General features: G+C 41.2%; 1 protein-coding gene across 6 annotated transcripts in view; it reads left to right on the plus strand.

Moving 5' to 3' along the window:
* INTU (inturned planar cell polarity protein) overlaps positions 1 to 13,470 on the plus strand; it is a 116,746-nt gene extending 103,276 nt beyond the window's left edge. For 5 of the 6 annotated variants that reach the window (XM_032806016.2, XM_032806015.2, XM_032806019.2 and 2 more), the window contains 3 exons: positions 448 to 637; positions 10,192 to 10,349; positions 12,357 to 13,470. In XM_032806016.2, the coding sequence (XP_032661907.1) occupies positions 448 to 637; positions 10,192 to 10,349; positions 12,357 to 12,468 (460 nt within the window). In that variant the 3' untranslated portion in view covers positions 12,469 to 13,470. Of the gene's footprint in view, positions 1 to 447; positions 638 to 10,191; positions 10,350 to 10,501; positions 10,672 to 12,356 lie in introns of those variants that run through there. The other variant, XM_032806017.2, reaches the window with a different exon arrangement.
* Positions 13,471 to 14,944: the final 1,474 nt, after the last annotated feature.

The following is a 14,944-nucleotide window of genomic DNA, read 5'->3' on the forward strand; positions in this document are numbered from 1 at the left end:
GATATTTAAAAAGTGATGTTACGAAATAGCATTAGAAGTGCAGTTGTCTTCAAGCTGTAAAAACAGAAAAAGAACAATAGTTTGGTTTAAAGAACAGCTTTGTTCTTTATAACCCACAGCACAGAGGAGACTTTGTGACTAATATGCACTCTTAAACATCTTTTCTATTTTGAGTGAGCTAGTTATTTATGCTTTCTCTTTTGTTTTGGATAATACTACCTCTTTGGAGTAGGGCAGCAACTCCCAGTTACCTCCATGATCACTGTTTTTTAAAATAATCAGTGTTAACAGTTTTAATTAGAAGGAAATGTAGAAATAGGAAAATCTTGACAATGTCTGGTTCCATTCTCCTATCATGTTACCACCAACAGACAGCAATCAAGTGTAAGAGTGTATGTTGTCTAGCAAAGGTTTCATTCAAAATCACTTATTCTCTAATTTTTGAAGGTTGACGTCTGGTCCTGAGAATACCCTCTTCCACTATATTTCTTTAGAAACAATGCAAGGAATCTTTATTACTCCTACGCACAAAGAAGTACAACAGCTCAGTGGATCCATCCACCCTCAGCTAATCAAGAATTTTCATCGTTGCTGTCTTTCAATTCGCTCCATTTTCCAGCAGGCCGTGATGAAAGAAGTAAGAAACTTTTGTCTAACATAATTGTTTTTTTGTACTTTATATTAATACTTTTTGTACTTCGTACTTTTTTCTTTACTTAAATCTCCTAGTTAATATTTTCAAGACTACTATCACGTCAGCATTTAAATAGTCCCCCAGTAGAAGATTCTTTGTGAGTGTTCTTTTTAATTTACTAAATGTTTTACTTGTAGGGACAGACTGCCTCTCTGACAGGCAGTCCAACCAAACATGCATGTCAAAAGATCTTCACCTCCCCAAGACAGTGCTCTGAGAATCAGAGAATTAGATTGCTTTGTGGGATGTGGTGTCATGACTCCTGTACTGTCCATAATTTAGTAAACAGTTTCACAGAAGGCCTCTAGGAGAGAATGGCAAGAGAGGAACTAAAATCATTTACCCTCTCCTGCCTTCTACAAAAACAATTTTTTTGTTGTTGTTAATTTAGTGCTTTTGAAAGATGCTAGCTTGACAACACAGGAGATTTAAGTTTTCTGTTTCTTCACAGAAAGTGATTGGCATGTGCAGTGACAGTTTAAGCTCCCCCCCCCCCCCGCCCCGCCCATGCCCTGCCATTGCGTTTCAACCCTGACCTGAAGAGACTGTCTCTGAAGGTGAGAGGATAGCTCGTTATCAGTTTCTTTGGCCTCCCTGCTAAAACTGCCAGAAATTGGCCAACCACTAGTGTTTGTAATGCTGGGTTTTGTAATGTGGACATCTGTCCAGTAAAAAACACATTGCAACTACCAACTCCTTTCAAGCATATTGCCAAGTAATCTTTTCTAGGGGTATGTCTACACTAGGAAATTAGGTTGAATTTATAGAATTCGATCTTTAGAAAAGAGTTTTTTACAGTCAATTGTGTATGTCCCCAATAAGAGGGTATTTGGGTCCTGGCTGCTGAGGAGAATGGATTTTCTGCTTGCTGCCGTGCATTCTCATCCTCCTCCTCTTCCACAAAATTCTCCTCTGTGTTATCGTATAATATCAGGGTTGGAAGGGACCTCAGGAGATCTAGTGCAACCCCCTGCTCAAAGCAGGACAAATCCTCAGACAGGGTTTTGGAGTTTTTTTAACCTCATTTCCCTAAATGGCCCCCTCAAGGATTGAACTCATAAGCCTGGGTTAAGCAGGCCAATCCTCAAACCACTGAGCTAGCCCTCCCCACATAAGACTCCCCCCTTGCAGGTATCCATGCACAATGGTGGGGTACTGGTAGGGTTCCCCCCTAGAATGGCGTGCAGCAGATCATAGGAGCAGCATGTATGGGGCTCTCTGACCCGGAGTGACCGTTTGCCTCCTTTGTCTTGTGGTAGGCTTGCCTGAGCTCCTTGACTTTCACGCGGCACTGCTGTGTGTCCCTAGTGTAGCCTCTCTCCACCATGCCCTGTGCAATTTTGGCCTATATATTAGCATTTCTTCTTTTTGATTGGAGTTCTGCCTGGACAGATTTTTCTCCCTATACAACAATCAGATCGAGTGTCTCCCATTCGCTCCATGCTGGAGCTCATTTGCGATTCTGGGAGTGCATGGTCACCTGTGCTGCTGTGCTCGCCACACTGACCAAACAGGAAATGAAATTCAAAAGTTCCCGGGGCTTTTCCTGTGTATCTGGCTAGTGCATCGGAGTTAAAAGTGCTGTCCAGAATAATCACACTGAAGTACTCTGGGATAGCTCCCGGAGGCCAATGCCATCGAATTGCAGTGCGCTGCGTCTGCACTACCCCAAATTCGAACCAAGAAGGTTGATTTTAGCGCTACTCCCCCCACTAGGGAGGATTACAGCGGGTCGATGGAACAGGGTTGGTTGTGTAGCCACACTGCTTATAAAATCGACCTAACGTGGCTAAGTTCAACCTAACCTCATAGTGTAGACCAGGGCTCTGTGTGAGACAGGTACATGAGGTGTACATTCTTCCAGTTTCTTGCAAGCAGCATTTATTATGATATCTAATAGGATTTTTTCCCTTCATGAGACTTTCTGTTAACACACTCCTAGAGATTTATATAGCATTGCCCCAACTGTCATTGATCATATTGTGTGCATATGGACCTCGTCTGCTTGAGACACTGTCTCTCTGCCATGTGAAATCATGGCAGTTGTGACTATCTGAGTCACTCCAAGCTTTATCTGGGTGGAATCTGTTGCCAGGGTGTTTTTTAGGAAGGGATCCTTGGTTGTGAAAATCACATGAGGTCTTAAGTCATCAGAATTTGTACTTTGTGACCTATCAGGATAAGCTGCAAAACGTGCCTGTTCTCCCAGTCTTTTTTCTGATAGCGGTGGATTAATGGGAAGTTTGGACGATGGGTCATGGAGAAGATTAGGGTTGCCAACTGTTTAATCACACAAACCCAAACATCCTTGCCCCGCCCCTTCTCTGAGGCCCCGCTCCCCTCACTCCATCCTCCCTTCCTCATTCTTCCCCATCTTCATTCACTTTCACCAGGCTGGGATGGGGCTGGCGTGCAGAAGGGAGTGTGGGCTCTCATCTGGGGGGTGGGGCCAAAGGGTTCGGAGTGTGGGAGGGGGCTCTGGGCTAAGCCTGGGGCAGGGGATTGGGGTGCAGGAGTGAGTGTGGGATGCGAGCTCTGGGAGGGAGTATAGGTGCTGGAGGGGGCTGGAGTGTGGGAGGGGTGACAGATGCAGGGTTTGGGAGGGAATTTGGGTGCAGGAGGGAGCTCCAGGCTGGGGTAGAAGGTTGTGGCACAGGAGGGTTGTGGGGTGCAGATTCCAGCTGGGAGGCACTGACCTCGGGCAGCTCCAAGGCAGCAGTGCAGCGGGGCTAAGGCAGACTCCCTGCCTTCCCTGGCCCCCCACCACTCCCAGAAGCAGCTGGCTCATTCCTGTGGCCCCTGGCGTGGAGGAGGCTCTGCGCACTGCCCGTGCCCGCAAGTGCTGCTTCCCATTGGACGCAGTTCGTGTAGGAATGAGCCACCCACTCCTGGGAGCAGCACAGTTCCAGGGCAAGCAGGAAGCTTGCCATAGCCCCACTGTGCCACCAGACTTTCAGCCCCTAAAATGTCCCGGTTTGGCTACAGTAACCTTAGAGATAGGGCGTAATTCCAGGAGACTCCCTGGGAAACCGGGAGGGTTGGCAAGGTTTTTGAGGATATTAAGTTTTAAGAATTTCTGGGTGTGCTTAGTATTTGATAGAAAATTTGTTTTACTTAGGGCTGTCATTTAAATCACAGTTAACTCACACGATTAACTAAAAAAAATTAATCGTGATTAATCACACTTTTAATTGCACTGTTAAACAATAGAATACCAATTGCAATTTATTAAATATGTTGGATGCTTTTTTACATTTTCAAATATACTGACTTCAATTACAACACAGTTCTCACTTTATATGATTATTTTTATTACAATTATTTGCACTGTAAAAATGAAAAAGAAATAGTATTTTTCAGTTCACCTCATACAAGTACTGAAGTGCAATCTCTTTATCGTGCATGTGCAACTTGCAAATGTAGTGGGTTTTTTACATAACTGCACTCAAACAATAAAAGGAAAACTTTAGAGCCTACAAGTCCACTCAGTTCTTGTTCAGCCAACCACTAAGACAGACAAGTTTGTTTACATTTATGGGAGATACTACTGGCCACTTCTGAGAACAGACATTTGCATGGCATTTTTGTAGCCGGTATTTACGTGCCAGATATACTCAACATTTGTGTGCCCCTTCATGCTTTGGCCACCATTCCAGAGTACATGCTTCCGTGCTGATGACGCTCGTTAAAAAAATGTGTTAATTAAATTTGTGACTGAACTACAGTACTTGTATGAGGTAAATTGAAAAATACTGTTTTGTTTTTTACAGTGCAAATATTTGTAATAAAAGATAAAGTGAGCCTTGTACACAGGGGCAGCTCTAGGGATTTTGCCACCCCAAGCACAGCAGGCAGGCTGCCTCCGGCGGCTTGCCTGCGGAGGGTCTGCTGGTCCCTTGTCTTCGGTGGACCTCTGAAGCCGTGGGACCAGCGGACCCTCCGCAGGCACGCCTGCAGGAGGTCCACCGAAGCCGTGGGACCAGCAGACCCTCCGCAGGCATGCCACCAAGGGCAGCCTGCCTGCCAGCCTCGCGGCACCAGCAGAGCACCCCCTGCGGCTTTCCACCCCAAGCACGTGCTTGGTGTGCTGGGGCCTGGAGCTGCCCCTGACTGTACACTTTGACTTTTGTATTGTAATTGAAATTAACATATTGGAAAATTTAGTCAACATCCAAAAATACTTAAAATAAATGGCATTCTGTTCTTCTTTAACAATTCATTTTTTTAATCGCTTGACAGCCCTAGTTTTACTTTGTATGTAATTCATCTAGGTGCGAGATAATAGTAGATGCACACACAAAAAAAAACTAAATAAATGAATATCACATCTTTAGAGACTTGGATTATAAATAGATCCACTGATGTGTGTCCAATACAATTTTTTTCTACGGTCCTGGTTTGTTTGTAGCAACTGCTAGTCATTACTGACTTGAACCAAATAGCTGATAATTCCTTGAACTTTCCAACTCCTTTGGGGGCAAAAACTTCACATTTTGTCATAAATATCTGTGGATGTGGTATACCATTTTTTTAAGATCGTAGAAGTAGCAGACAGAGCAGTTAGTGAAAAAGAAGTCATTCCAAGCTATTGACCAGGTGGCATTCCCTCACCCTGCAGCCTGTAGGCAAAACTACTTTAATTCTCTCAAGTGGTGAGGAATGGAAAGCACTGGTACAGACTGAATGAATGTAGTTTGCAAACAGCAGTGAAGTCTTCCTTCAAGTTTGTTTGTAGTTTGGAGGTGTGAGGCGTGTGTACCTAAGAGGTCTTTTCAGATTGGACTGTTACTCCAGACATAAATCTGTTAGGATTGCTTAATACCTAGAAAAATACCGAATAGTGAGAATTTTTTCATCAACTATACATAAATTGAGGCTCTGTTGACTGGAATCTTGGCTGCAAATTAGTTTATACTTTTAGTACTTCTGTAGGGAGGTATAGAAATCCAAAAGCTAAAAAAAGGAGAATTTTGATTTTGCATATAAACAGTTAAAATAACACAAGTTGAAAAACCTTTTCTTTTAAGTTCAGATTGCCTTTGGTCACAACTAACAAGTACGTGAGGTTTCCAATTTTTAGTTTACACCAAAAGTTCCTGAATAAAGAAACCACTGACACATGCATAGGCATTTCCAGGTGTAACCAATAAAAATTGGATACACGCAGCTGAAAGTGAAAACATCTGTTGTGACCACAGCCACATCAGCATGCACCCTTCCTGCCTGTTTCAGCTACATGTCATTACAGTGGATGCCAGCTGAGCTCACAATGCCCTGTACGTCAAAAAGAACAGATGAATATACTATGGAGAACAAAGATTTTCTTGTTGAGGAGAATCAGGCGCACATGTCTAAACAAGTTTTATAACATTTTGGGACTGGATAACCAGACTATTCCTGTGAGAAAATTTACAGACAGTTTTTGTGCATTTGGTCCAGCAACATATGCTATAGCTGTCTGCTTGGCATTTGGAAAGCTATGGCTCGGGAAGACAAGTTTGGACTATTTCGTTTACAATGCATGATAAATGGATAACCAAGATACACAGAAATATGTATTCACATTGTATGATTTTTAGATCAACGAAACATTGCTGTGGTTTGGAATTTTATAGAGATGCACAAATATTGGAAAAAAATGATTGTAATAAAATTAATTAATAATGAATTTTGGACCATTTTCTGAACACTGAAAAATCACTGATTTGAAAACATTTAAAATGGTAAAAAAAATTCAAAATAAACACTGGAATGGGGAAAAATAAACACAGAAAACCAGAAACCCTACATACTGTACAGTAGATGACAGGCAAATTAGATGGATGTTTTTTTCAGCATCTGAAATAAGTATGTTCTTGTATGGGATCCCCGGGGTACAACCTGGAACTAGGGGACCGCTGTACTCCCTTACCTCTCCAGCCTGGGCTATTTCACACCCAGCTAAATTGCATGAGTGCTCCCTGAGCCATTCATGAATCATACAGAAATAGGCACCAGTCAATATACCGTCTTGCATTGCTCAAGACTCCCTTGGGCAATGCAAACTCATTAACTAGTTTGCCACTCTGACAAAAGGGTAATGAATGTGCAACAGCCCTTGTTAACCTGAACTGAGATTCCCCAAGCACTTCAACTAAAAGCAAACTTTTAGGTAAAGTATAAAACAGATTTATTAAGTACAGAAAGATAGGTTTTAAGTGATTATAAGAAGCAGACATAGAGATCAAAACTGGTCACATAAGAAGTAAAATAGAAATGCAGTGTAAATTCTAATTTTAACTTTAGGGCAAGTCTACACTACAGCGGCGCAGCTGCTCCGCTGTTGCGCATCTGGTGAAGATGTGCTATGCCAACAGGAGAGAGCTCTCTCATCATCATAATTACTCCACCTCAGTGAAAAGTGGAAGCTATGTTGTTAGGAGAGTGTCTCCCGCCGACATAGCACCGGTGTGTACAGTGTGAAATTTGCAGTGACTTTGTGGGAGGGGAGCTTTTTCACACCCCTGAATGACTATATATCATTCTACCTATATCAGCTTAGGCTGTAGTGTGGACATGCCCTAAGCAAGATTTTAATCAAGCAATCTCTTACTCTAACAGGCACATTACAGGCAGCTCACAGTTCCTCAATACGCAGACTGGACTGCCTTCTATGCCTGGACCAATCTCCCTAGCTCAAAATCTTTGACTTCTAGACAATGTTCCAGGTGTTGAGATGGGAGGGGAGAGAGGCCAAGTGATGTCACTGTCCCTCCTTTATACCTTTTTCCAGCTGCTAGAAAGATCCTTGCTGTGATGTGGGGGTCAGGCAGTCACCATTGGTCAGGCACTCTCCATTGTGTATGTGCCCTCTCTAAGGAGCCTCTAGGAGAGTGGATTCTTCTTGACGGGCCGTTAATGCCTGTCTGGCCAGTGATAGTTGCTCCTTTGTTGCAACTGAAAGACCAGCTCTGGGTGTTTTCCAACCTCACAACATATTTCAGTAACACATATAGCAATACTTCATAACTTCACATACAATGAAGGTACATACAATCCAACAGGATATTAATGTTCAGCAAATCAAGACTTCTTAAGTGATGCTTCACAAGACATACTTTGTACAAAAGATATCATCATATCACAGTGGTGAATATGGGGGTTCCAGGGTGTTACTTTGAGGTATAGTGTGTCACAGTTCTGATCAGTGTATAAATGTGGAGGGGAAGGAATTTTAATACTCATGATAGTACAGGACTAATAGCCTACATAGCTCTGCCAATACACCATATTCCTGATTTACAAGTTCCCTGCTCTTCCTGTCCTTGTTACTTTCTGAATGAGTAGTGTAAATTATTCCAAATTATGGATGGTGGACAAATGTCAAATGGAAAATTGGATAAGACAACTATGCATTTTTATTTGAGAGAGGTATTTGGAATGCTAGGTGATATATATGTATAGCTTGTTTGGCGACCTTAGGTCTTCAGAGTGGCAACATCAGCATGACCGTACAGTGAAAGGCAGCTCTTCTCCACAGTAATGGTAGACGCTCTAGGGAGGGGCTGCATCTGAAGTCCCATACTCTGTGTTTCATTCTCCACTATTGCTTTAGTGAGCAGTGCTTCAGAAGTTCATTGTATCAACTTTGGAAAGAAGCACAGTTTGAGCAGTTAAAAACCGTATGGGTACCCACTGTTCTGTTAATCCAGTACTGATGGGCTTTACATCTTTGTCCCTCCCTTTACTGGTAGACATGAAGTTCCTCTTCTGATATTTTCCATCATCAATCTTTTCCCCCCAGCCCCTCCCAACTCAGCAAGTTGAATGTCTTCCACCCCTGTTGGCAAACTTGCAGTACTACAGCCAAATTGAAAGTCCTGTCATCTGTTTCTGCCTAAGACAAACAGAAATCCCTCAGGGCTTTCTCTGTATGTTTTCCTTTCCATGGAGGCCTCTTTTCCTGTCCCTTCAACCTAGCAGCAGTTCTCAAGGAGAAGGGGTCTTCGCAAGATTTCAGCGGAACTGGGGAATTCCCCCAACTTAGCACTTCCTCCACACTACTTGGTGGTTGAAACAGAACCCAGTTCAGAGGAATATGTGCTTCAGTTTCTCCTCATGTCATCATACTTTTATTTTAAGACCTACAGATTGTCTACTCAAAACTCTTTGCAACAGTAGGGGCTCAGTCACCAGATACCTGTCTACCTCATGGGCACTGCAGCTCAGGGCACCTTACAATGAGGTCTGCCATGCAACAATTTGATCTTCAGTCACTCCATGGGCACTCCTTTACTAAGCACTAGTTTTACTTATTAAAAACTCCCAGTAACTTCAGTAGAAGCAGAGTTGGGCCATAGTAAGCACTTTTGAAACTTCCACCCTGTAATGTTTTATCCCCACTGGGATCTGTTTTGCCTCCCCTTTGTGAGAGGGAAGCCATCATCAATATTGGAATAACAGGACAATGGGTACTTTCTGTCAGGAGAAAGAGAAAATTAGTTTCCTTGCATATAATTTTATCTTCTCCATGTGGGTGCCAGCTGTTCAATGAGAAAACATCCTGCACTTCTACAAAGATTTTGTTATCCTTACTGACTTGGCAAAGCAGAAGAATAATCTTTTTTGATGGAATGTTCAGAACAAGAAAGAAAAAGTGTTTTTAGTAAGGTATTAAGAACATAAGAATGGCCATATTAGGTCAGACAAGGTCCATCTAGCCCAGTATCCTGTCTTCTGACAGTGGTTAATGCCAGGTGCCCCAGAGGGAATGAACAGAACAGGTAATCATCAAGTGATCCATCCCCTGTCCTCCATTCCCAGCTTCTGGCATTGATGGACCCATCCTCCATGAATTTATCTAGTTCTTTTTTGAACTCTGTTATAGTCTTGGCCTTCATAAAATCATCTGGCATGGAGTTCCACAGGTTGACTATGCGTTGTGTGAAAAAATACTTCCTGTTTGTTTTAAACTTGCTGCTATTAAAACTGCTGCCTATTTCAATTGTTTATTTAAAAAAGAAACTCCTGTCTAAGCAAGTTCATTCCAATATCCCTTTCTGGTGCAATGTTAACTTCTGTTATTTGTTTTGTCACATCTTTGTTGTTATTCTTGCTTCTCCTTAGCTATGGCAGGATGCTTTGCTTCTCAGTGTGGCTGTATTACCTCATATGTGTTAGCAGGGAGAGTGAGCATTCAGTTTGGAGAGGAAAAACAATCACAAAAGAGAGCTTGTATCCGTCTCCAATATGTGGAACAAACCCTGAAAGACCATCTCTGTCAAACTAACAGAACTGTGTGTAGCCACTTGGAGAAAATAAAACTACACATTAGGAAATTAATTTTACCTTCCAAATCTTGTTTTACGGGACATAGTAATTGTGATATCAAGATCCTCCCACACAGAACCAACAACTTCCCTGTTCCTCCCAAATGAATCACACTATAGTTCATTAGCCTTCTGTTTATGCAGAAAAAATACTTCATGCTATATTAACATTTAATTTGCTATTTTCAGAAAAAGAAAAATGCAGACAGTAGGAGCAATTCAGATTCCAGAAAAGCAAGTTCTGACCTCAATCTGGTGAGAGAACATGGGGTTTTGTTTGAGTGTTACCCTGATAACTGGACTGACCAGAAGAAACCACCACCAACTATGACTTACTGGGTTGTAGGGTAAGTAGAAAAAAACTTACTCAGGTTTAAATTCAGATGTATCTCTCTATCATAGAGTTTTCTATAGCAGCCACCGCTATCGTAGCTATGTGCTGATATTCTGGTATCTTGCGCTATCTTGTGTTTACTTTATTCTCCTTCTAACCTCTCAGACCTCTGCACTGTCCCCACTTTGCAAGTGAATCAGACCTGTGCTGCTCTTCCAGCGCACAACTCTTATTCAGTGGTATGGGGAAATAAACGATGGAAATGCACAAAATTCAGAGGGGATGAAAAGAGAAGTGAACAAATTTAACTATTATGGGGGAGAACATATCTGAGATATTAAACTGCCAATCCACTTGCAACATTTTGTAAAGCAGTCTTTATTTCAATGTGCTTTCAAATACAAACACGTGAAATTAAACTCTGCCATTATCATTGTAAATGGATTATAATTACTTTCCTTTTGTTGGTTATATTAAGTGTTAATTATTTTTTCTTAAGTGATCTTTTCTTAAGTGATCTTCAAATTGATCTTCAGTTGGGTTCTGGTGGGTGGTCCTTATTGCACAACCATCTCATGCTTTTTTGTATAGCCTGGCACCACACAGTGCTAGAGTTTGTGAAGTAAATATTAAACATCAAACCTACTCTATCATGGGAAGATAATTATAGTGTAACTTGAACAGTTATGACTGTAGCAAATTTTATAATTGTTTAGGTCCTCAGCATTAGGCCATATTCTATAACCACCACTTGTCTACATCCTTCTTCTCCCACCCTAGCAGGCCACAGCCTTTACTGTCAGTATTATAGCTTCAGTAATCAGAAGTTAGGATCATGATCTGTTAATCAGCAACAGTAATTTTCCTTCTTTGTCTCTTTCATTCTATCTTTGATGTCCTTGTTAGAAGGATAGAAAAAGAAAGAAGACTGAGGTTCCCATTGAGCCATAATTTCAACGTGCCAGCAACAAATTATTAAGGGCACGGGGCTGGCTTGGAGTTTATTTACTGTGGGTGATTGATTCACTGAAGTTGTGTCCTCAATTGTGGAGCTATAAAGCCAATAGTAAAGGCTTTTGCCCAGCTACCTTGGGAGAAGACGGCCACAAATGGGCTTACCGTTGAATAATCTTCCCAACACCGCGTTTCAGTATGTGGCACAAACTCTTGTTTCTAAAGCATTTAGAGTGAATATAACCTAATAATTAATTAATTAATTAATAATGGATTTGGTCTGGAATCATAATTTTAGAAATTCTTGTGATCACCTGAACCACTCTCATCTCTGTTATAAAGTATGTTGATTATAGTACTGCCAATTTCCCTTCAACTCAAATATTTAAAAGAAAAAAAGAAAAATTCCTATATACTACTGAAGACAAATAAGTGTATGTAGCTACTTTGTGTGAGCTGCTATAATGCTGTAATGCTATTAAGATTAAAAAGGTTAAAATCCTGCGTACTGTTTAAACTGTTACTGGCCCTGTTAAGAAAAGCTTCAGTTTTCCAGTCTCAGCATGCTCAGTGCGTGACATCAGGTTAAATTCAGTACCACTTGTGGAGAAAACTACTGTGCTCAGATATTAATAACTTAATGGTTTCGGTTCCCACCTGGTAGGCAACCAGACAGCTGACATGTAGGAACGTCCCTGCTGAAAAAAACCCAATGTTACATTTTAAAGAATGTGAATACTATATAGTTTTCTTCTCAAGCACTCTTGTGAGTGTAGCTTGAGAGCACAGAGATTTGAAATACTGCAAAGAACCCAGTATCATGGGAATGAATATTGAGAACGTGAAGAACTTTTGCCTTAGTCTTGAAGAAAACTGAGTAGAAGTGAAATTTAAGTTTTTTTAAATATCCAATAAATGGGAACTAAATAGATTTCCACACTTCTGGAAATCTTTAGTCTTGGTTTGCAATTACTTTCAACTTGCTATTGAAATCTTGTAAAACACAAATAGAATTTCTAGAATGGTAACTGCCTCCCTCTGACACTGGATTTTTGTTTTTCTCCAGGAGACTCTTCCTACATCCAAAACCTCAGGAGTTTTATGTCTGTTTTCATGATTCAGTCACAGAAGTTGCTGTTGAACTGGCTTTTAAACTGTCCTTTGGCTTAGCTACGTAGATGTGCTGCCTGACTAAGCAGCAGTACTGAACAGTGCTGGAATTCATCTAAAGCACTTAAATATAAACAGAAACTGAGTAAATCGTGACGCCCTTCTGTATGTTCTTTTGAAGTGCTTAAAAAAAAAATCTGCCTTGTGAAGTAGCTCTTTTAAACACTGAAGTAACATGTTATTGCTAATTTACTACATCAGCTACCTATAGGAGATGATGTTTTTGGGAGAAGCCAAAAACATTTAATTTTAGATACAGTTGAATGGATCGTAATGAATAAAAAGATGAGCTTTCGTGGGTGAATACCTACTTCGTCAGATGCATCTGACGAAGGGAGTATTCACCCACAAAAGCTCATGCTCCAAAACGTCTGTTAGCCTATAAGGTGCCACAGGATTCTTTGCTGCTTTTACAGATCCAGACTAACACGGCTACCCCTCTGAGACTTAATAAAAAGATGGAATTACTTACCCAGAGTGTAGCTTTACTACATAAAATATAGCATAAAAGTACATTCCAGTAATGTCCAATATTTAACATCAAGTGCAAGATATTACACTTGATAAATATCTAGACAGTATGGCAGTCAGCAGTGGAAAAAACATAACTTCCCCTGGTAATTTAAGCACATGAAGCTCTGGAGGAATGAACAATCAGTGGATGATTTTAGTAGTCCTCTGTTAATCAAAATGAAAGGAAAACCAACAGCGTCTGGATTAGGGGCTACAAAACACACACAATTAGCATGTTATCTTTTTTTATCCATTGTGATCTTTCATGCAGCCACGGGCTATAATAATATTGATATTTTAATAGATTTCATGAATAGCATTGTAAATAACAAAGTACTATATTTGTTATAGAGTAATTTTGATCTTTATAAAAGTATAAAAGGTACGAAAGTATATGAAAAAAGGCTTTAACTGGCGGTTTTGTTTCTGAAAGCTAGGCACGAACATAAATATTTTTATGATGATGCTGTTATAATAAAGACATTTGTATATTTGTAGGGGGGAAACTGTGCCTTCTATATTTTTTGTACACACTCATCCATTTTCTGGTTTGCCACATTAGGCAATATTAATGTGGTTAGCCTTGTTATGGTTTACAGTAGGATATTTTTCTTCATATACCCTATCCTATAAAAAAGATTCATATGAGGCAAATGGAAACACAACTCTTGCAAAATCAAGGTGTCTTCTACAAAGTCCATCTTTCCTACAAACTGTTGGAAGTTGTGTAATTCACGGACCTGCTATTTTCAACAACTTTCTTAAAAGCTGGTTTTATTTAGAATGTATATTTTTAGTCCCCTTGTCTCTTCTCCCCACCCCCCACTCTAACACTTCGTGTTGGCTTCTTGGGGAGCATCTCATCACATTCCATGTCAACAGCTGAATTGTTCTTTCTGGTTCTGTCATCGCTGGTTGCTTTTCTTGGTTTGCCCGGCAAGAGAATGCAAGCTATTAAAGTGCATGATGAAACTTAAAGCTGCATTTTAAGCCGTATGGTTGGATAACTCAAGCTGAAGAAAAATGTTGAAGAAATCAAAGGCAATTGCAGTTGACTATCACTTTCAAATATATTTCTTGGGTCTTGTCTGCATGTGAAAATTGTACCAATTTAACTAAATCAATTCATATTAGGAAAGATAAGGCACTTGTACGCTGAAATAAAAGAAGGGATACAAACAGAAGCATGTCTTTGCTAGACGTAAGTGATACTCGTGAAAATGGCCATCTTGAAAACATTGGTCTTAATCTCTCTGCATCTGTGTTTCCCATCTGCAGAATGATGATCACCACAGAGATGTGATTTGAGGTTTACTTTGTTGTTTGTAAAGTACATGTACTACTATTACTGAGGTGTGTACAGCATTTTGGAAAGGCAAAATGCTTCAAAACTACTTAGGCCTTGGCTGCACTGGAGAGTTGGAGCACTGTAAACCCACCACCAGCGCTGCAACTTACTCACCGTCCACACTTGCAAGGCACATACAGTGCTGCATCTCCCTGATTGCAGCGCTGGCTGTACTTCTGCTCTGCTTGGGATATAAGGATTGCAGCGCTGGTGATGCAACGCTGCTCCACAAGTGTGGCCATCAAAAGCACTGTAATTGGCCTCCAGGGTATTAGGAGGTATCCCAGAATGCCTCTTCAGCCACTCTGCTCATCAGTTTGCACTCTACTGCCCTTGCCTCAGGTGACCCGCCCTTTAAATGCCCCAGGAATTTTAAAAATCCCTTTCCCGTTTGCTCAGCCAGGTGTGGAGTGCAATCAATCAGTGAATCTTTCCAGGTGACCATGTCTCCACGCACCAAACGAGCCCCAGCATGGAGCAATGGCGAGTTGCTGACCTCATCAGTGTTTGGGGTGAGGAAGCTGTGCAGTCACAGCTGCGCTCCAGCCGTAGGAATTACGATACCTATGGGCAGATATCTCAAGGGCCATGCTGGAAAGGGCCATGACCGGGACGCGGTGCAG

This window comes from Chelonoidis abingdonii, chromosome 5 (assembly GCF_003597395.2).
Source record: "Chelonoidis abingdonii isolate Lonesome George chromosome 5, CheloAbing_2.0, whole genome shotgun sequence".
Classification (NCBI taxonomy): Eukaryota; Metazoa; Chordata; order Testudines; family Testudinidae; genus Chelonoidis; species Chelonoidis abingdonii.